Source organism: Synchiropus splendidus, chromosome 15 (genome assembly GCF_027744825.2).
Source record: "Synchiropus splendidus isolate RoL2022-P1 chromosome 15, RoL_Sspl_1.0, whole genome shotgun sequence".
Lineage (NCBI taxonomy): Eukaryota > Metazoa > Chordata > Actinopteri > Syngnathiformes > Callionymidae > Synchiropus > Synchiropus splendidus.
The window spans coordinates 13,813,474-13,835,647 of NC_071348.1; the positions used below are offsets into that span (position 1 = coordinate 13,813,474).

Sequence of the window (22,174 nt, forward strand, 5' to 3'; positions counted from 1 at the left end):
GTGTCATACACATCGCTTCCTCAAGTGACCACCTGATGTGGTTTCACATGACTTGCTGACAGAACTTGTCACTCCTACATCTGCTTCAGGTGAAGTGGAGGCGTTTCTGTAAGGTTGAATGACAACTGAGTCCCAAATACGGCTCATGGAGACAAGAAGTACGTGCTACCCTCCAGTGGCAGCCGCAAGCCACCGCCCTTCAAACATCGGGTGAGACGGTTAGCTACCCACCAGAGATGAAGCAAACCATGAGGTGACCCACTTCAGTCCAATGGCATTCAGAAATCTTCTGTCCAAAGCAGTGGAACACTTCAAGTGGTGCCAGGTACAACTTGTGCTCTTCATCAGATGGTATTATTCATCTGTTGTTTGAGTTGACTATTAACTTTCAGCAGAACAGAAATAAAATTTTGTGCTGTTAGTTTTTTTGCATGTATTGCCTTGGGATCTTTATAAAACACTACATTCAAATCACTAAAATAAATGAACTTTCATGTGACTATGGTGGCTCATTGCCACCATAATAATCTTTTAGTTGTGGTTTATTTTCACTTGACATCTGTTATAATGTTAACATGGAATTATTAGATTTTAAAAATATATAGATAAAGATATTTATAAGAAGGTTAATGTTAGTTTAAATAGGAAATGCAAAAAAAAAAAGTGACAATAAGCTTGTAACTGAATGGACAAAAGTCAGTCTTTCTTAAGATCAATCTAAATGAATAAATAAATGCGAAGCATGGAAATTAAAGATCAGTAACTGAATGTTCTGTTTATTTCAAGTACACTGTGTGAGTAATTTGAAATTAATTCAATTAACCGGAAGTTCATGCAAATTTTAAAATGCCATAAGAGCCCTCCATTTTTTTATGTTAAATTATATCTCCACCTCAATCAGGCAAATCCATTCTGGGGTCACCACAGCCACTTTAACCAACTTTAACTCTTGCTGACAGATCGCCCACCTCTAGTTGTCACCCTGTCTGCACTCTCTTCTTCGCCCCCTTTGATTTAACTCTACATTGACCCCAGACTCTGTTTTTGCTACTTTTACTCTTCACTCTTCCACCTGCCTCCCTCTCTTTCACACATGCGATATCTCCATCTCCAACATTGTCCGTCCAAGAGCTCCACTGCCTCCTTTCCACCTGTCAAACCCATCTGGACTGGATGGGGAGAAAAGGAGGATTAAACAGTTGGAGACATTTTATTTTATTTTATTTTCACTCCTTTCCATTTTATTATTATTTATTATTATAAGCATTTACATTCACATAAGCTCACGGTAGCAACACAGCAACCGCCGGTGAGTGACAAGCATCCTTTCATTTTATTTTATTTTATTTTATTTTATTTTCACTCCTGTCCATTTTATTATCCATTTATTATCCTAGTTGATGGATCCCCACTGACCATATATTTGATTTAGATTTTTGTTCATTCCCCGTGCTAGTGCGTGTTGTCAAGGCTGCAGGTCGGGATATACCTCTGCCGGCTACGATAGGAGCTCCATGGCAACACCGGCCTGCCCAACACTCGGGGACGCCTGTGAGACAGAGCGGAGTGCAGAGGTTTGTAATTGACCTATTTTTCAGGCTGCTCAGTAATATCGAGTGGAGTGAGAGACGATGGCGTTTTTAATGATGCCGCAGGGGAGTTGTGCTTCGCTTTGTCCCTTGATACGCCTCAGCTGCAGCTGCCACTACCACTGACACGTCCTTACCTGTAACCCCGCCACACACAGTCATCCATGACGGTGCGGCTGGCTGGCTTGGTTTTCAGGCGCTGAAATGTTGCTTGGCTAGGATGAGCCAGCCGATGAAACCACTGCCATCTGTGTTGTTCCAGACCATATCTGCACTCTCACCAGTAGACAGTGTGTAGTTGGGGAGCTACTGTCTACTTCTCCATCAGACAGTGAAATCAAGGCACCACACACTGGCCTACTTTTCCTTATCTAACACTGGTGCCATCAATCATGATTTGTTTCACCCAGACAGACAGTGTGTATCCCATCAGAAGTTCTTGTCAATTTCAAACCTTCGACTCACCTCGACCATCCCTCCTCTCCAACCCGCTTCCGCCCCTCACCTACCAAAGCAATATTCGTTTCCATAGCAGCCATCTGTGGCTGGAACTTTCCTCACACAGACTGGTATGAATAAAGAACAGTCAAAGGCACAAAACACTCTCTTGCAGGCATTTGGGAGCGAGCCGACGCCATAAATCTGTGTCATCTGCACTGTTTGTTTTTAATGAATACAGACAAAGCTGCTGATTGGCTGCCTCACCCAGGACTTTTTTATAAAAAAAAAAATTCATTCTGGTCATTCAAGTCAAAATGATTTATGGCACACTGGGGTTAGAAGCTGAGGGAGAAATTGGAACATGCAACTGAAGTCGCTGTTATTAAAGTTGTCAAATCCATTGGAGTTCCAGTTTATTATGAGAGGCAGCAGTAGAAGTAGTGTTGAAGTAGTACTCTATTAGTAGTAGAAGTATCAGTCGAAATTGTAGTAGTAACAGTGGTATATGAAAAGCAATTCCATGCTATGCCTGATGTCAATTGTGTTTTACTACTCATTTCTTCAGTACAAGTACTAAACTTTGGTTAAGTACTGCATGTATACATCTTACCAGTAAAAAAAAGTGTCACTACTAATAACAGTTGACTGAAAAGTGTTCCTAGACTTTGTTTTTTACTTCTGGTGAAGCAAAAGTGGTTACTAGACTGTCTACCAGTTCTACTAGTAAGGGCAAAAATGTTTACTTGTACTACTAGTGCAGCTAAGAAATGTAAATGAGGAGGCAGGACAGTGTCCTATTGGGCTCTCCTGGATGAAATGTAACCCTTCAAACGCTTCAAATGTTTGTGTAATGTGTTCTGCTGACTCCATCTTTGATGTTTAGGCAGAATATAAAATCAACAGATGCAATACTGGATTGATCATTTTGTGTATTGATAGAGATTTTTTTTGTCCTCTTTGAGTGCTCAATGCAGAAGTACACTTTATTAGTGAGGAAAAATGTAGAAAATGTTGTGTCACAAGTATGCTATAAACCTTTAAAATATACGTATTCATAACATATTGCTTTGTGTAGTGATAGAAAAGTAAGTTTAGGGTGTGAGGGTGAGTCACACGATGTCAACCTTCACCAAAACTTCATCTCCTGGCTGAAATATTTCCAACAGAGGACCAGAATGCATTTCCCTGCCCTGTATTCCAGGCCTACTAGCAGCACAAGTGAACGTTCACCTTGGAGCTAGTGAGACTTTTTGCTCTATTACTATAAGATATGACAATTACTGAGTTGTACTAATATAGCAATTGCTTACTACTACTTGCAAACTGATGACTAGTAGATTTTATTGTTTGCTGTTTTCAAGAGAAAGTTCAGTCCTCGACTGTCTACATCGACACTGGATGCAATTTGGGATATTTTTGTTTGTCTGTGTGCTGCTGTGGAATGTAGGTCAGGTGGACTGCAGCAAGCAAATAGTCTATTGTTGTGACTGTGTCTGTGTGTGTGCAGACAAATCCAGGGTCTTTTTGGCTCTGCATTAAAATATGTGGGTGCAGACAATCGACACAAAGAAAGAATGAGTGGAGCTTAATGGCACTTTTGAATGAGGTATAAACGCGCACGAGAGATGAGTCTAAAGCTCTTCGTGTGTCTGCACTACGAGCACGCATCATCATATCTACTTTTTCTCAAGTCATCCATCCAATTACAACTTGTGCATTTAATGGTAGATGTTTTTTAGCAACTAGTTTGACCTTTACAGCTCATCCAATTAGCAAAGCATTTACATTCACACAAGCTCACGGTAGCAACGCAGCAACCGCCGGTGAGTGACAAGCATCCTTATTAAAGTAAATGTGATATGTACAAGAAGATTTTCATCATAACATCCAAGCCGGCATTTTATTCACTTCTCTTTATATCACACAATAAGTCGTGCTGCAACGGATGAATTGTCAGTCAAGAGAGATCGATCTCCTCAAACAGCTCGACTTGCGAGGGTGAACTGAAATAGCCAGAATACTAAAACTAGAATTGTTCTCAGAGGCTTAAAACTATTCAGTTGAGGGCCATTTTGGATCATATGAGCCCTCCAGACAGTTGGTAAATGCACACTAGCATATGCATGTGCATGATTTATGTGGAGAAGGCCGTCATGATAAGACACCCATGGTTTTTAATTAATTTTACACACTTAAGCTCGGTTTAACAATAGATTCAGTTTGGAGTTTTCATCATAACTTGGCAAGTGAGGGGGTTCCTGGGTACGGACATGCTTCTTTATTGAGCAGATAGTTGCCCTCAAACTTCAGTAGCCGAGTTTTGTTACATGATGCCACGACACACACTCATCTACACAAAAACTTTTTTGTTTTACTGTCCATCTCACCGTCTGGACTTTAAATGGGTCAGAATGCAAACATCTCAGATCAATAGTGTGAAAGCCAACGGAGCATAAATGAGTGATTCTCAGGCCCACAGTCATCGATCTTCCCGTCCCGCCTCTCAGAAGATTTGGCATCGGTGACTGGAGATTTTGGAGAACATGTCATTGGGTAGCCCGACCTTTTGTGTTTGGGAAGCACAGGGTTTTCTTTGGGTACTCTTGCACAACACAAAATATATTACATACTAATATTAATTCTTTGTATTTCACCCACCATTATTGGCATACGTTCATTTTATCTATAAAAATAAATGACTTTTTAGCCTTAGAAATACTGTTTGTAGCAAGTCAAATTCATGTTATCTTAGTTGGACAGCAGGTGGCAGTATCGTCCTTCAACTCACTCGAACGAGTTTCCTCCAAGAGCGACGAGTCCTCAGGAAGATTTATGTATATAGATAGTTCGAGTACCACCAAATTTAAGTATTGGGTATCAAGTATTTATCTTTAATATTTAATCATAAGTTAATAGAAACCTTCCAGTGGATGAGCAAAATGGATCAAATGAAGCCTTGAATGAATGAGATTTCAAAATTTAGACGAATACAGTATTGAATCTACTTCCTCGCTCATATTTTTGGGCATTACATTACGCTTTTAAGGTCTTTCACAAGCACACAAACCCACTACAAACATAATAATCTTCAGCTTTTTTAAATAGCATCACTATGCAGAAACAAGTGACAAATAAGTCACCCATGACAGACCCACCTATAGAGTCATGGGTGCTCCAGGCAAAAAAAAAATGAAAATAAAGACAAGAACTACATTGCCGTTTAGCATAACTGTATTTGCCAGCATTGATCATCACACAAGACAAACAGGTGTCATCATAGAAAGCAGAGAACGCTCTCCATTAACTGGTTTTAGTGTACAGCTGTGTAAGTGCAACCGGCCCACAGGCCAAACATCTGCTGCTGGAAAGAGCGTTTCACAATCTTGAGTTAATCCAAGAACAACAAGAAGCCTTAGAAGCACAAGTGCTTCACAACCCGAGCAGCCAAGGAGCAGAACACGCTTGAATTTTCCTGAATGAGTAACAAACACCATTCAGACTGCGCTTGGAGCAGGCACTGATTTCAATGATGTGGTTTATGTGCAGACACACTCTCAGGCAACCCTTTAAATCAAATTTGCATAAATCCTGCGCACAGTTGTCACGAGGACTGGTGCGCCACCTGTCTATAAACCCTAGTGTGTCAGCTAAGAAGCCTGCTGAAGGCTCCGGAACTCCACTCCCGACAGCACCCAAGAGACAGTATACAAGAGAGAACAACTGCAAGAAATCAAATATTCACAATGATGGTCTGATCTTTATAAACATCTCCTCGCCAGAATGGTAACACCAAACCAACTGGATTGTAAGAGCATGCATCATCTTAAACCTCGATGGCAACAGTTAAATGTGAGCAGATCATTAACGCTTCAGTTCACATTAGAATTGGGTTTCATGAGTTTGCTTTACACTCCAGTCCATTTTGCTGCATTACTTCATTCAAAGTCACTTGATGGGCTTGATCCAGGTTGGTATCCTCAATCTTTTCATCCAAAACTCGTGTCCGCACATTAGTGCTGCTTCTTTCTGAAGGAGCAACCTAGAGGAAAGAGCACTTCCTTCAGTTAAGTCACCAGAGAGCAGAACATCCCAGAAATCACTGCCAAACTGCACTTTTTTTTAAAGGCTATCGCTGTGACTTTATAGTTGAAAGAGCATCATTCAATAAGATTTGTACACATGAATATAATATTTTGTGGTAATGTGTGGGACATGAGTACCGTTCCCGTTCATTCATCAGCAGACTGAGGTTCAGTGATGCTGAACGGCTGCTGATCTTTCCACTGAACTATATAGGCTTTGAAGATTTTACCATACCATGGTAAGATTTTCATCTCACTCTCGCGCCAGCTCATTCCATGCCATTCAACAGGCTTTTTCCTGGCCAGCCGAGTTCAAACGTGAAAAGAAATTTGCAAAAACTGAATTGAAGGACATGAATTCCAGGACACACAGCATGTGTTTGCAATTAAAGAAAAAAAAAGTAAGTATGTTCTGAGTGAGTAAGTGAGTGGGTAAATGATGCGTTTTGACACCTAACTCAAATAAGAAAGCCTCCAAAAATGAATGCATCCTGAGGGACTGACAGTTTCTATAGTAACGTGATGTCATTTCTCCTCAACGTGATTTTTTTTTGCAAGATCACAACCTGAATTAAGTGTATCTGTAACAGTGGTTCTCTACAGCTGACTGTGGGGCCCACTATCACCCTTAAATGACAAGCTGAGAACCAAATCAAGACTCTGAAACGTATGTAGTTTAAGAGGAATTAAGGAAATAAATGTGCAGTTCGAACCTCATAACAGTTCAACGATAGTTTAATAGACAAATTAGTTGTAGCAAGTGAAGTGACCCACTGAACCTGGCCACGTTTACCACACAACCCTTCGGGTTAATCTCATTGATATTCCATCTCTACGTTGCTTTAGGAATATTGAGACTAAAATAAGCATTGGAATTGTGAGAGGAAAAAGTCCTACATGTGCTGGTGGTTGACTGGAGGGATTCATCAGAGACGATGAATCTCGTTCAGAACCACGAGAGTCACTGTATGCCTCAGTTGACACCCTTCTCACTAATGGATCAATGAAAGGGCAACACAGAGGCACGGCATCGCCATCCAGCTGACAGACAAGCGCTTCCTCAGGAACTTTCAAGAGCAGGACACTTTCTGTCATTTCGGTCTCAGTTCTTTCAAATGTACTCAGTCTAGCAGATACATAATGTACAAAACCAAGCGTAATTCACGCCAGGATTGAGTGCTTACTTGAAGTACGTCAGAGTCTTAGTTGTCACAGTATGAATCCAATACAAAGAAGGATCATCGTAGGTGGGACAAACATGTCTTTTTTTATTTTATGACACCTGTCATGGACACCCTGATTTTTAAGGGTATCATGTGTCATCGAACCAGTCCTGGCTCCAGACCAAGAGGTCATCAGATGGACAACAATACCCTTTACAAAGTTCAGCTTCTTACCTTCTGTCAGACGGGCTTTCCCTCCAGTCGGCTGGCAGAGGACGGTTGAACAACCGACACATAGCACTACAGTCTGAGCATGACTAAACACTGTAGTTATCTTGTAGCAGCCTATAAACAAACACGGATATCAGTCAGGTGCAAATGAGAAACTCAGCATGTCACGGCACAAGCTTATCTTAAGTGTGTCCTTGCAGCAGAATGTGGATAAATAAGTCACTGAACTTACTAAACAGCGCCACAAGAGTCAATGTATGCCTTATTTGACACCCAAATCACCACCAGACAAATGACAGGGCAACACATAAAGGCAAATAAAGGTCGCTGGGGAAATAAGTTTACATATATATATATAATTTATTTTTTTTAAGACTAGATTGGAAACTGGAAAAATTCACAATTTTAACAATTTAACAGAGAAATTTTGTAAGTTTCATTAATGAAAAACAAACCTGGACATTTGACATCCATGAAATAAGAATTTGGACTCTGAACAAGGCGTTTTTTCTTGTGACGCCTCTTCTCCTCCTCCGGGCTGGGGTGCAACAGATCTTTGGCCAACTAAAAAAAAACAAAAAAAATACAGCAGCAGCTCAGTTGGAGCAATAATAATAATAATAAGGGGTCAACATATCAACAGAACGTTTGATAGTTGATACGTTGTTTTTTAGGTCAAGAGATTTCAGATTCTGAATCATAAAGAAGGACATTTACAAGTCCACAGATCGTCTTAGTTAACACTTCCTGCATACTGAACCCCTCTTAAAGTTATTGATAGACAAATATATTTTCAATAACAGGCAAATCCTGGCGCTGCTTCAAATTCCATTGCGACAGGAAAATCATAATTCACTATCAATGTGTGTAGCAACAAGAAATCCTTTGTTACGGAAGTGACCATGTGACATGGACCGACGAAGCAAAAACACTATAACGAAGTACTTTAACTGCTAATTTAACATACGGTTGATGTTTATACAACATTATTGAAAACCGAACAGACACATTAGCGACCGAGTTTTGGGGTTTCGTCGGCCAACAACGTGCGTAGCTTTGTTGTCCACGTGTTCCGACATATTGTGTCGGTTCTCTAAGATTCTGTCAAAAGCGCGCTTTAAAAGCACATCAAAATAATGCACGGAGAACATCTAGTAGGTCGAATACTTTCGGGAGACTTAGAAAGGACCGATGGTTGAAACTCAAGATAAATAAAATGTACTTACAGGCATGTCTGCGCGTGCAGTCTGACAGGAAACACTCAACGGATGACGCGACGGAAGTTACCGAGTAGAGACCGGAAATGGCACATCGACGACTTGAAAACAAACGTAGTTTGCGATTATGATTATGAGAAGGTTTTCTCATATATACCAAAAGTGATTTTGAAAAAATAATATTGAGGACAAATCCCTATTCTTTTTGTGGAAGTTTGAGAAGAAATATATATATTTTTTTATTAGTATTTTTACATCGACATTGTAACAGTTTTAATGCATATTAAGCACAACGTCTGGCCGGTGTTAAAGCGTAATTTTATTTAGGACGATGAATATCTTGAATTGCGCATACGTTTAAACTGTTTTATTAAAGTGATTTGTTGGTCTACAGCGAGATCTGCTGGTGATCCGGCGCCCCTGCAGGCTGGCGTTCACTCCCACTACGTCGCCACTCCGCGGATCTGAGATCCGGTGTCCTGCAGCAACTTTTTGGGAGGGAGAAACAACACGTAACTAACCGGTATTTTTGCTAGCGGATGTATTTCAAATGAAGTGAATGACGGGAAACATTGAGTGGGTGATGGATGTAGCTGCGTAAGTGTGGATGAAGTGTTTTGTCTTCAGTCGAACACCGAGGCTCTGGTTTGGATTGGAATCTACCGGTGACAAGTCCGTGTGGAGAGTCACAGCTTTTATCAAGCGCATTTTCTGAACTACACCAAAGTGTTTTTGAGCTTGAGGCTGCTGTTTTCATCCGACTCACTACACCATGGCGAAAAAGTATGACTTCCTTTATAAACTGCTTCTGATCGGGGACAGCGGAGTGGGCAAAACCTGTCTGATCATTCGGTTCGCTGAGGACAATTTCAACTCCACGTACATTTCAACCATCGGTATGTACCGATACTTGTGTAACCATTCTCTCAATCGACTCCGGTACTTGTCAAAAAACTTAGTTGACGTTGTCTAAACGAGTTCCTCCTAGAGTTTTCATGTCGCAACAAGTCCCGGTTGGTGCCTCATTTAGTTTCGATCTGTTTTTTTTTCTCTTGGCTGAACATATGTGGAGTGTCTTTCCCTTCATCTCTCACTCGGATCTCATTCTTTTCAGTAGAGGTCCACCCTCATTCCTATCTCTTTAACATCTTTCTTCCCAGAGGAATATTTAGCCCAGTGACATGCGCAGATCGCCACTAGCCAACATATCTCCAACTCCTCTAAACGTAATAAAGCTGCCATAATGTACATCTGAGTGTCGCCAAGGAATATCTTTTATTGTTTGTGTATCCGAGTGTGTACATGTCTGTCTCTTCGGAAGTATTCAGTCACCCCAACTGTGCTTGTCTTCTCTCTCAGGCATCGATTTTAAAGTTAAAACTATTGAGGTGGATGGAAAGAAAGTGAAACTACAAGTGTGGTAAGGCATTTCATATCAATCATTTTTCCCCCAAGTCACCCCAAACAACATTATCATCTAACACGAAATACTCAAGTACTTCGATCCCTGGTGAACTTGACTTCCAAAGTGAAACTAATTTGTTCAGGGAAATAATGATGCAAAGTTAACTCATTTCAACAGCTCAGTATATTTAGTCACAACCCACCTCAATTCCAACTCCTCCCATCACATCCTGAATGCTCACTCACAGTAAGTACCGTTACGGTCAGAATAGTTAGAACATTCAAATGCCGGACTTGTTAGTTTCAGAACACGAAACCTTCACGACGGCCAGATAAATCCTAGTTAAGGACGTTCAACACTCCACACATGTCCTTCCTTCCATATTCTGACTTGATTTCGTTGACTTGCGAGTTGTTCAAGTGTGTGTGCTGTGTTCAGGGACACAGCAGGACAGGAGAGGTTTAAGACCATCACCACAGCCTACTACAGAGGAGCCATGGTGAGTACAGGATGCTCTCAGAACCAGCAGACTGGAAAATCATGCTGACATCATCGCCCTTTTGTGCACCCCTGTCTATAACGTCCTCACCCCTCTTCTCCAAGGGCATAATTCTGGTGTATGACATCACAGACGAGAAGTCCTTTGAGAACATCCAAAACTGGATGAAGAGCATTAAAGAGGTGAGAATGTGTTCACTCCTCCATGGGTCCAGGAAGCAGGTAATTATGGTGTTTTCTGCCGCATTAGTCATGAAAACAACAACAGCAACAAAGACCCTGGTGAGCCACCTACTGTAGCATCTGCGTAACATAACAGTTGAGGTTCATCCATGCTTTCTCTCACACATTTATTAGACTCTCAGTACATGATAACTATCCACTGGTGTAGAGGTGACTAGAACAAATCTGTTGCACCACCACACATCGCTGTGTGAACCATCAACCACTCGCAGCCAGTCACTGACACCAAACAAAGTCAAGTGCTCAATTTCCACTCTCCATGAAAAGAGGTTTGAAAAACGATTGTCCCTTGCTGTGAACCATTGTGGGGAACCATTAACCTCTGTTTTTGCTGTGGGAGGAAACTGGAGTGCCCAGAGGAAACGGTTACCTAAAACGATAACCAAGAAAGGAATTGTGACCTTCTAACTCTGAGGTTGCAGCACAAACTACTGTTCCACTGCACTCAGAAGGATTTCATTTTTAGTGTTATTTTGCCTGTACTTTTTGAATGCATATTAAGGATGACTACCACTGTTCTTCCCAGAATGCATCAGCCGGGGTGAGTCGGATGTTGCTGGGTAATAAGTGCGACATCGAAGCAAAGAGGAAAGTTTCGAGGGAGACAGGAGAGAAGGTGAGACGACTTCACTGACAGCTTTCAAAGCATAGTGGATCTAAGTTGACTTTTTATGGCTTCTCACTGCTCTCCTGTTATAGCTGACAGATCCAGTTCAGCTGAGAGCTCTTATTATTGTGGTCACTTTTGTCACCTGACCGCAGAGTTGTTTTTCATAAATCAAGGAGGCACAGTGCTAGAATGAGAGGAGAACCAGTAGCCTGACCATAAAGGAAACTCAACTTTGAGCTTAATTACTGGTTTCTTTTCTTTGGGTTTTAGTGAACACACTGTAGAAATTGCTTCAACACAGTAATTTAAAAGTTCTGAAACAAATGAGTTTCTTTTTCACAGCTGGCAAAAGATCACGGCATCAGTTTCTTTGAGACCAGCGCCAAGTCCAGCATTAATGTTGATGAGGTAAGTCTCCAAAACCTTTCATCCAACTTTACCTTGGTCATTTATGAGTGCTTTATTTAGACTGTTGCACATGCAATTTGGAATTCTAATTTAGGGATTGATGGAAATGAAGAAAAAATAAATCTGGTGCTAGTTGCTGGTGGTCAAATGTTCCTATCATCAGAGATAAATGTTTTGGCAAAATCTAATTGAAAATATGAGCCATGATTGTACCCATTATTCTGAGGAAAATAATGTTTTAGTGGGAAGTTATTTTACTACTTTAGATGATGACTGAACTAACACAGCAGTGTAGTGAAAAGTGTTTTGCTTTTTCATGCAACTAAATATGAATTATTATTTTGTTTAAGAGTGCTGTCAAATAATCTTTAAACTTCTGGAATCGACATTAAAATATCATAATATAATATAAACAAGAGTGGACATTAGCCAAATACACTACATGAGTGAAAGATGAAGAAAGTGATTTGGCATCTGAGGCAACTCTCGTTGCTTCCCACATACTCTAAACAGGTGAATCTAGGTGTGTCCTGTGATGACTGTTAACCAGAGCATAGAAAATAATGAAGAGCTGTTTTAGCAAAACAACATTTACCAAATGACATAGGAAAATATTGCTTTAAATTCAATGTTACTCATCATCATCTGTCATCATCATTTGCTCTGCAGGCCTTTCTGTCTTTGGCACGTGACATTCTACAGAAATCCAGCAAGAAACCAGTGAGTCCCAGTTCAACTTCACCTCCATGATATTTCCAGTTCCGGGCATGTTTCTGTAACTCTATGTTTGGCAGGGTCCGACAGGTCGGGAGGTGAAGATCACGAGCAGTCCAGGGAAATCCTCGTCCAAATGTCTCCTGCTCTGAGTGGAACGTCACATTTTCAGTCACCGCCTGCTTCAGGAGCACGTCAGTATTAAAGATTGGAGTTGCAGTTTTCATTCATTCCAAACACGTGCGTCAACTTTATAAGGTGTTTGTTGCCTCAAAAGGAAACTTAATATCAACTGATTATTTCTTCTGATTTTACTTGCCACATTTTAACATGACAAATATGTTTTTGTGTTTTATTTCATTACTTGGTTTTAATGTCTGTCTTCTTACCCTACATATAGTTACACCTAAAACAAAGTCTTTATCGGAGAAATGTTATAAATATGTGGGTGTGAATGGGCTTCACAAAAGAGAAAGGGCCCGCAGTCAAAAGACAATTTAGCACCTGTCCACATATTGTGACACAAACATCACCAAGCAAGTGTGAATTATGATAATGACAGTTGATCAAGAAGTCTCCTTCATATTGTTTGTGACCCATATTTTGTGTGTTGAAACATTGATGCTATAAACATCACGGTAACTCATGTTGATGTAGGAGAAACGTTCCCTTAAACTTCCCTTTTCTGTGATAGTGGTTTCATTAGAATGGTTCTAACTGAATGCACACTTCTCTACATCAACCTGTCCACAGCTAAAATGGCCTTCGAAGCCAAATAAGATGAGATAATAAGAGATGGATGGATGATGGATGAAGTCAGTGGATGAACGTGAGAGAGAAAGAGGTCAAGTGTTGACTTTTATCTGAAGTGCCTGCTAAATCACTTACTGGACTTGAGTGTCTGTGATCAGTCCTGGCAGTGAAAGAGGGATTTTCTAATGTTGGATGTTGGAATTGAATTACTCTAGATAGACACCTCTCTTGTATCTTATTTCACACTCCAAGTCTGGAGCCACCACATGTGTATTCCCTGTATGAAGCTTTTGGAATTAAAAGTGTAAAAATGTTTATCTCTTTTTGGTCTGACACTGGTCTGAGATTGTTTCATTAAAGTGCTTATTTACCAGTATTGAGAGGCAGTATTTAAAAGGCAGCGCATTGGTAATGGTCGATCAAATTTGAAATTCATTTACCCCTGTTGTTTTTGGGTGTTTCTTTCTTTCTTTTAACAGATGGATATTGAAGCATTGTGATCACATCAGAATATGATGCCATCTTCATCATCCCCCACCCCTCCCCTCACACAGTCCTCATGCTTTCATCTAGTCTTAATCTCCAAAGAGCTGTACCTCTGCTACAGTTTACACATCTCTAATCTTCTCCTTCATCGTCACGCCCAGTGACGCACTCTTCATCTGACTCTTCTTCTTCTGACTCTGCTCCTGTCAGTCTCTAAACCAGGGCAGTCCAAACCGGTCCTCATAGGGCAGCGGTGCAGGTTTGTGTTTAACCAAGGAGGTGTCAGCTGAAACAGCTAACACCAGAATGGCAATGTGCTAGTTGGGTTTGAACTAATACCTGCTCCACCCTGGCTACTTGAAGACCAGTTTGAAACCCCCTATCTATACCATATATCTTGGCAGGTCTCACTGCTGTCCTTTAGAGCTTCCCCTTTCACTCCTGTCTTCACCTCCATTTCTGCATCTCTGCCAGTAACTTTGGAAGAACAACCAAAATGAATTGTTCTCTTGACTTCTACTCCCCACATTTTCGCTCTTTCTCCTTCCTCCCTCTCATTGTAATATATAGAGATTTAAAAGAAGGAGCTTGGAGCTAAACCATGACTGCCTTTTAAAGTTATTAGTGCAATTTTAAAAAACTATTCTAAAATGCACAAGGAGCCAGTGCAGAGAAGCTAAAACTGATGTGATGTGAATCAGCTTTACAAAACAGTTAAAAGCCTAGCCCTGAGTTTTGAACCAGTTGGAGGCAGGAGAGAGATTTGTGGGAAATATAGAATAGAATAGAAAATTAGACTGTGGATGTGCTTGTCATAGGTTTGATATTCACACATCCATATGTGTTCTGTCCTGCTTCCAGCTTCTCCTCACCCCATTTCTTACTCTCGCTATCATCACCATATCATCAGCAAACATCATCATTCACAGAGATTCCTTAGGCCTCATGTTATGATCTATTTCAGCCATTAATGTACAGTGTCAGGCATGTAACTTGTATTATTGTAATACATGACTTTTTGCCTTAGAGTAATGTAAGGCACATCTATACAAATTCACAGAGTTGTATGTTATTTATATGGACACCTAGCTCGATGCCACAATAACTAGCTTGATGCTAGTAACAAGACTGAGGGGGGAAAAGTGGTTCCACAAGATACACCCAAAAGACACACCCAATGTTGTAGTCACAAAATGCACTGTGCCATGAGCCATTATATTGTACTGTTATTAAACATAAGAGCTCCTCAGGCAATGTGCCATATCACTTCACTTTTATAGATGTGTATGTGTCACATCAAAAGCAAAGGGAACACCAAATCCTATTTTTGGATTCGGTTAAGTTAACGCACATGTCATGCAAATAAGTGTACTGTAATGTCACTAATTACTCTGAAATTGCAATAACAACTACATTTTAAAAAGTACATTTCCTTTTTTCTCAGTATCAACTGATTGAATTAATACTTAATAATTAATTTAAACAGTTGGGATGTGATAGCTCAGTCATACCTCCTCGCTTGCCAGGGATGTGCAGGTCTTTGACTGATAAAATTGTGAAAACCAAGCATCAAAAAATAGAAATAAGTCTACATTGTTCATGTCAAATATTTATTTTTTTCCATTTTATCACCCTCCAGCTCAAACGTGTGTCCTCACGCTATCTTCACTGCAGCAGCAGATGCTGAGTGTCGCTATGACAACCGGCCTCCTCCCTCAGCACCACGGTGAGGCGCGCTCTGCCGCATTCTCACGCTTCCTGCACGTTTGTGCGTGCCTTGTCATCACGCACGGCAGTTTCGGTTAGCAAACATCTCCATTCAGGTTCCGTTACAACGGGAAGAAGATTTAGACTCCGAACTGGACATCCAAAGGCAGTTCGGAATGTTGAGTTCGTGACGGAGGCGGTGAGCTGAGCGTCCGCGGACACGACAGTCGGATGAAGTGGGACTCCGCGTGACTGCAGGCAGGAGGGAGGCGGTGGGTCAGGGGGTGTGGGACTCCATGTTTGCGCGGAGCACCTTCGACATGGACTTGGACCTGATAGAACCCGGGCCGCGGTTCAAGCTTTCTGCTCGTATATAAGACAATGATTTAATCTCGACTGAAAGTGAATGGAGGATTTGGGTTCTGTCGCGGTGTCACCTCCCAGCGGAACGGGTCTGATGCCGTGTGGTCAGTCGTCTGTGACCCGTCTGGTGCGGTTGATGTGTTAGAAAGTCGGGGCACATGTTCACGGGGGGCGCGCCTCCAGACTGACCGTCACCTCTGCGGGGGGTGAAAGGACGCAGGATCAGCTGCGGCCTGCTGCGATCTCGTGTTTCCGCAAAGACACTCGCGAGGAGAGAGAGCGCGATGGAGAGGTTGGAGCAGAGAGTCAGCTCACAAATGCAGGACAATCTCTAAACTGAACACCAGGATAGGCACTCATTACAGTCATTCCCCAAAAACTGAGTCAAAACTCTTGCACCAAAAAGCACAACATGCCCTCACCATCAGATTCAAGCAGCATGGCATCGGTCTCAGGGTCCAGAGGCTGGTCAGACAGCCGCCGCGGCATCTCTGGACGAGGACCGGGTGGTGCCCGCTTACTGTTATACCTGGGGCTGTGTCACCTGGGATTGGGAGCGATGGTCCTGGCCTTCTCCTTTACCAGCATGGCATTCACCTCCTCAGCTCGGGTTCGACAGTCATGTCCATTCTGGGCTGGATTTTTTGTAAGTTTAAAAAAGTGCAGTCTACAAAACTAACTGGGACATTTTAATTTCAATGTCTTTGTTCTGTTTCAGGTGGTGGCCTCAGGGATCGTTGGAATAATATCATGGAGAAGGCCATTGACACTAGTGGTGCGTGAACATGAACCCATTACACAGCCTGTTGAGGACTGACCCCTCTTTTACCGTGTTATGATGAGTACGATTGACTACATAAGCCTTTCAGTGTCATCGTGAATCAACAGAACGAAAACTAAAATATTAATACACAGTACTTAACTAAAAGGAGCATCTGAGTCTTTGCACTTAAGGATCACATTGTTCTGTAATTATGCTGTAGAAAGCTTTTAAATATTCCACAGCGCTGTTTAGACCGCAATTCAGTGCCATGCTACCCAGACTCCACACTGACTGTGATCTGTGAAAGTTGAAATTGCTTTGCTTTTCTGTGCAGGTTTCGCTTTTCATGCTGCTCTCTGCAGTGTGTGTGATCCTCAGCCTGGCTGGTTCCATGCTGTCCTGTCAGAACGCACAGATGGTCAAGTCAATGCTCACCTGCCAGGTAAAAATCTTTGCTTCCCCCCCAACACAAATATATTCATATGCTTTGTTTGGACATGTGTGCAGGTGGAGAACGGTCTCTGTGTGTGCTGCACTCTCAGTCAGTCCTGTTCCATCACCGAAGAGGAAAACCTGGTGCTTTATTTAAACGCAGACTGCCACTCTGTTAGACATCAGCTCAAGGTCTCAGTTTCTGCATGCTTCTGCAGCAAATCTGGGGGAAATATTTCAAACAAATGTCTCTGCGCAGGACTTGCTGTTCAGCGCATGTGGGCTCAGCATCCTCTCCACCATCATCTGCACCCTTTCCACTGTGACCTGCAGCATCCATATATTCTCCTTGGACCTGGTGCACCTGGTGAGGACTGCAGACTTGACTTACACTCTCACTCTTGCACCATCTTAAATGTACTAATAATGATGGCAGTGTATAGTAGTGATGGTAAGACCTGGTTATGTGTGATCTGGGGCCCGCTTGCAGCGCTAGTCCAGCCCATTTAGCATATTTAAGATATTTTTTCTTTTTGTTTTTAAACATTTTTATTTCTCCTTTATTTCTCCTGTTTTTGTCGATGCTTAATCTACCTTTATTAGGTGGGAATACTTTTCCCCTCTCAATGTAGGGTGTTTATATGAATTTCATTTCAAAAATTCTTTCCTCAAAATCCTTTTTTTTATTGCATCCCTAAAAGTAAAATTAGCCCCAAATTAAAACTAAATGTTACACTGTTTTGGGGGGGTTTATGTACTATAATACCTGTTCCCTGTAAGGTTAACAAACATTATAAAAACATAACATAATAGTTGGATTCTAATGTAGACTGATATCTGGGTAGATGTCTTGCCCACTTTGAGTTTGGTCCCTGGGAGTAATATTGAAGTGTTAACTTCTACAATTGTAGTTAAGCCAGTGAATAAATGCAACACTAATGTTGTCTGCGATATGCTTCTGCTCAAACCAGCTTGCGCCGCATCGCACTCGCGCCGTCAACCCAGAATGCACCACTCCTCAGGACGCTTTTCTTACCAACATAATGGACTTTGAGGAGTTCGTCCCCCCGATCCCTCCACCGCCCTATTACCCCCCTGAGTATACCTGCAGCTCAGAGACAGACGCACAGAGGTATTGAAATGCTCTAGAGCCCAGCATCACGAAAACATCACTGAATTGAAATTCATCTAACTACAGCATCACCTACAACGGCTCGATGGAAAGTCCAGTGCCCCTCTATCCCACTGACTGTCCCCCACCGTATGAAGCTGTAGTGGGACAGAGAGCTGTCAGCCAGGTGAGTGTGTTTTGGAAATGTACCAAAACAATGATCATCTGTGACTTATTTTTTACCTTTTAAAGGGAACCATGTTCGAGTCCCATGGCCCTGAGCAGTCGGCGGAGAGAGGAACGTCAACAGCGTTTAGTGGAGAAGGTGAGAAGTAGAAACACTTAACTTTGGGTTCGGAAACCAGTTATTCTTAGTCGTATAGTTTCATCGAGCTAATGGATACAACTAAAGCAAATGTCAAACATGCAGAACGGTACACAACCGACCTTTTACTTCCTTAATTTCATCCAGTGTCCATGGATAGTGGTTCTCTGTTGATGTCAGAGATAGTAGACATCCCAGATGACTCCTCCCCATCCGAAGACTCCTGTCTGCTCGAGGTGGGAATGAGGAACCCAGGGGGCAATAGGACGGCCAGCGAGGGTGGAGACGCCGGAGATGTAAGCGAGTATGTCAGCTTTCGTAGTCCACGATCTCAGACTCCAGAAAGTCCACTGGCCGGCGGCCCCAGAGCAAGACGCTTCCTCAGAGGAGAGAGATCCAACTCGTGCTCTTCGCCCAGCTCTGCTACCACTACGTACAGGTAAGTGAGTGATACAGTATATTGCTGGTCATTTTTTGTTTAATAAACAATGTGTTGTAGGTCGCCAGTGTTACGTCGGCAAGCTGTGCTAGCAAGTAGCTGCTCCCAACTGGAAGCTGTCGGAAGTTCCAGTGCTAGACAACACTCCTCCATCCCAGACATCCGCCCAAACACAGCTGGGCGGGATTCGACGTCTGCTGATCCAGCTGGGGAACAAGGTGGAGATGTGAGTCGTAGGTCAACCTACTTATTCCATCAAGCGCCAGCTCGGAAACAGCGAGGTCAGAAGGATGGAAGCACTGTTCGAAGGGATAGTGAAGGCTTTCTACGCCTTGTGCGGTCCCACAGTGAGCCTGGTTTTGGTTCCTCTACTGACACAGGTGAGAGACCAAAAAAAACAAAAACATCCCTCATCAAAGTGCCAGTTACAGATCAGCATGTAGTTTTTATTTCTGTCATAATTCATCACTATATTTCTACTGCTCTTCCTTCCCTAGTTGACCTTGTCACTGGATGTGGCAAAATCTCTGCTGACACAGGTAAGTTTTATTAAGTTTCATTTCATTTAGAATAGTTCACGAGTTGTTCAAAATATTTTTTTATGTCTTACCTGCATGTTTAATGTGTGATATACAGGGATTGGACAAAATAATGGAAACACCTTTAAGCTTTAAGGTGTTTCCATTATTTTGTCCAACCCCTGAATGTTCACAGCCTCATTACACTTACATAAAAAACAAGTATATTTTCATTCCTATTGTTCATTTTCCTTCTTTTTTTCCACATTTGGGGAGTTTATTGTTTACATTTGCTACCTCTGCGTGTCAAGGACGGAAACACTGTTTTTAGGGTCTGCAGCAACCTATGACAATTCAAACAGTCAAGTTTGGAATTAAATTGAGGTGAAGCAATTCAAATGTTAAGTTTCAGTTCACTTGTTTTGTGTTCAATTTAAAAAAAAAAGAGAAATATGAGAAAATGTGCCGCGATAAAATATACATTATGGAAATTTAAGTTATTACATGATTACGTGAAGTATTGTGTAAAAAACTCAATGATGGAGCAAATAAATTGAATGACATTTAATCCTCATCTTCAGGAGAAAGCCTGCTGGCTCATACCTCTGTGTATCCAGCTGAGGTCTTGCCAACAAAAGACAGCATGAAATCAGCTGCAATGCAGGTGCCACCCAAACCCTCACAGGTCTCACCACAGCGTCTTCCGAAAGACTGCCACCGTTCTCTCGGAGATCTCAAGGTGTAGATAACAGATGAAGTTGTTTTGTACAATTCTATCTTTGACCATATATGGAGAGTGATTTTCGTCTCCTGTCCTTCAGGTGACACGAGGACTTGTGGCTCGCTTTCTGCAGCGATCAAGACGCAACCTTTCACCCTCGACAGAGAACTCTGGGAACACTGGACCGGCACCCAAGAGGAGAACCGGGACAGAACCTACTCACCACCCACCTATGGAGCAAGTATGTATACAATTCATTGCCATGATTTATCGTCTCAGCATTTCTTAAAAAAAACTTCTGCACAATAAAACCTCCACAGGTTCTCCGGACCCCTTGGAGTACCAGCCGAGGTCACTCCAACCACCATTCCCATCATTCCCACCATCGTGGTCACCACCATTCCCACAGTGACAGCAGACCCAACCGACACAACAGCAGCCGGACGACAGGTGAGGGGATCCACCTGCGTAGCTGTGGAGATTTAAGCTCCTCCTCCTCGATACGAAGATTAGTGGCTCCATATCCCTCGCACGGATCATCCGGAGCCCTGTACTCTGAGTCCGCCCTGTGAGGTCACCGGAATGTTTAGGTCTGAGCTGTGAGGAGGAAGGCTCACCAGTGGAGTCATAAAAGAATCTCTAAGGCCTTATTCAGTGGTGCTCACTCCGAACATGAAGCTCACGCTAACGTCAGCTGTGAAAGGACCCCTCTGTCGACAGGACAATTCTTCTTTGAGCCAAGAAACAACCTGTGCTTTACTTTTTTGCCGTCCAACTTCTGTCTCTCTCAAAACGAACCACAAGGACGTGGAGTTTTTGTGTCACTCTCCATCAAGAGGACTGTCACAGTTGACCGTGGCTGATTTCAAAAATGTGTCTTCCATTCATAACAATTGAAATTACACAGTAAGCTAGCTTTAGTGTAAGATAAACTGAGGGGACTGAGCATTTTCACGACTCAAAACATGCTTCTCGGCTCCTGATGATTTTGAATGAACACTCTCCAATGCAGTCCTCTATCAAAAATCACAAATGCACGTCACAGAAACAAGTTTTGGTATGTACTCTCTGTGATCCAAGCACATGTGGTTTGATTTACACTGGTGCATGTTTTGCTTCGATAACGCAGAAACCTTGACGCCTTTGTGATAATCTATCATGTCCTCTTTTTCTGCATGTTTGAAGAATGCTTCGTGTTCATTTTTCTTGCACCCAACAGTATATATTTCAAATGATTCCACTGCACTGCAGCTTCAAGAACAAATCATTATTGAGCCACAATCTGGATATGGGTGTTTTGACCTTAAATATCCATCATTGGTTTTATCCTGTAAAATAAATATCAAACTAAACAGTGACTCTTGTAAAATAGTAGGTGCCCTGTAATAAATATTGGCTTGAAGAATTGATGAGAGGACCATTTGAGATTACATGTCATATGTTGTTGAACTTTGAAAATTCTTTTTAACAAGGTTATAAAATGGCAATGCTAGATAGTTGTATTACATTTTAAAAAATCATATTACCATAAAGCCCTTTGACAGACAGATGCTTGTGTTTCTACCTCGTGTCTTGAAATGTTAATTTAATAAATGTATATATGTTCGACTGGCTTTACAGAATATCAGGCAAAGCCTTGAAATGTGAAATAAAGTGTCTGTTAATAAGTCAATGATTCGTTATTTTTCACGTTCATTGTTAATTGTTTTGTCTGGTTTTCATTGTAATACACGTGGTGAAATCTGTGCTTTACATTGTGAAAGAAGGAATGTTTTGATCTTATCGTCACCAGAAGGTCGATCAACAACCATTGGCTTGCAGGTCTCCCACTTCATGGAAGCCACGCCTTCTTCGACCTCTCATTGGTCAGTCGGTGTAAGAGCCCATCCTGGGCCGATAATCGTGTCCAATCAAAACACAGTATGTCAAATGGAGCCTCACAGCGCCACAAGTGA

The 22,174-nt window shown here is 41.9% G+C and overlaps 3 protein-coding genes across 3 annotated transcripts; 2 read left to right on the plus strand and 1 right to left on the minus strand.

The window, feature by feature from the left end:
• Positions 1 to 5,122: 5,122 nt before the first annotated feature.
• Positions 5,123 to 8,784, minus strand: rps27.2 (ribosomal protein S27, isoform 2). The gene is made up of 4 exons (XM_053887704.1): positions 8,733 to 8,784; positions 7,962 to 8,070; positions 7,510 to 7,620; positions 5,123 to 6,069 (listed from the first exon to the last, which is right to left on the minus strand). Exons 1-4 carry the CDS (start codon positions 8,736 to 8,738, stop codon positions 6,041 to 6,043), a joined length of 255 nt encoding a protein of 84 aa, XP_053743679.1. The 5' UTR covers positions 8,739 to 8,784; the 3' UTR covers positions 5,123 to 6,040.
• Positions 8,785 to 9,061: 277 nt separating this feature from the next.
• rab13 (RAB13, member RAS oncogene family) lies at positions 9,062 to 13,669 on the plus strand. Its single transcript, XM_053887703.1, has 8 exons — positions 9,062 to 9,619; positions 10,083 to 10,143; positions 10,567 to 10,627; positions 10,732 to 10,809; positions 11,396 to 11,485; positions 11,822 to 11,887; positions 12,557 to 12,607; positions 12,682 to 13,669. Exons 1-8 carry the CDS (start codon positions 9,496 to 9,498, stop codon positions 12,751 to 12,753), a joined length of 603 nt encoding a protein of 200 aa, XP_053743678.1. The 5' UTR covers positions 9,062 to 9,495; the 3' UTR covers positions 12,754 to 13,669.
• A 1,925-nt stretch (positions 13,670 to 15,594) lies between these two features.
• On the plus strand, positions 15,595 to 21,885 carry fam189b (family with sequence similarity 189 member B). Its single transcript, XM_053887903.1, has 14 exons — positions 15,595 to 16,556; positions 16,629 to 16,685; positions 17,008 to 17,115; positions 17,181 to 17,297; positions 17,365 to 17,472; positions 18,077 to 18,237; positions 18,304 to 18,403; positions 18,469 to 18,541; positions 18,689 to 18,980; positions 19,041 to 19,360; positions 19,478 to 19,519; positions 20,080 to 20,237; positions 20,320 to 20,460; positions 20,540 to 21,885. Exons 1-14 carry the CDS (start codon positions 16,323 to 16,325, stop codon positions 20,789 to 20,791), a joined length of 2,163 nt encoding a protein of 720 aa, XP_053743878.1. The 5' UTR covers positions 15,595 to 16,322; the 3' UTR covers positions 20,792 to 21,885.
• Positions 21,886 to 22,174: the final 289 nt, after the last annotated feature.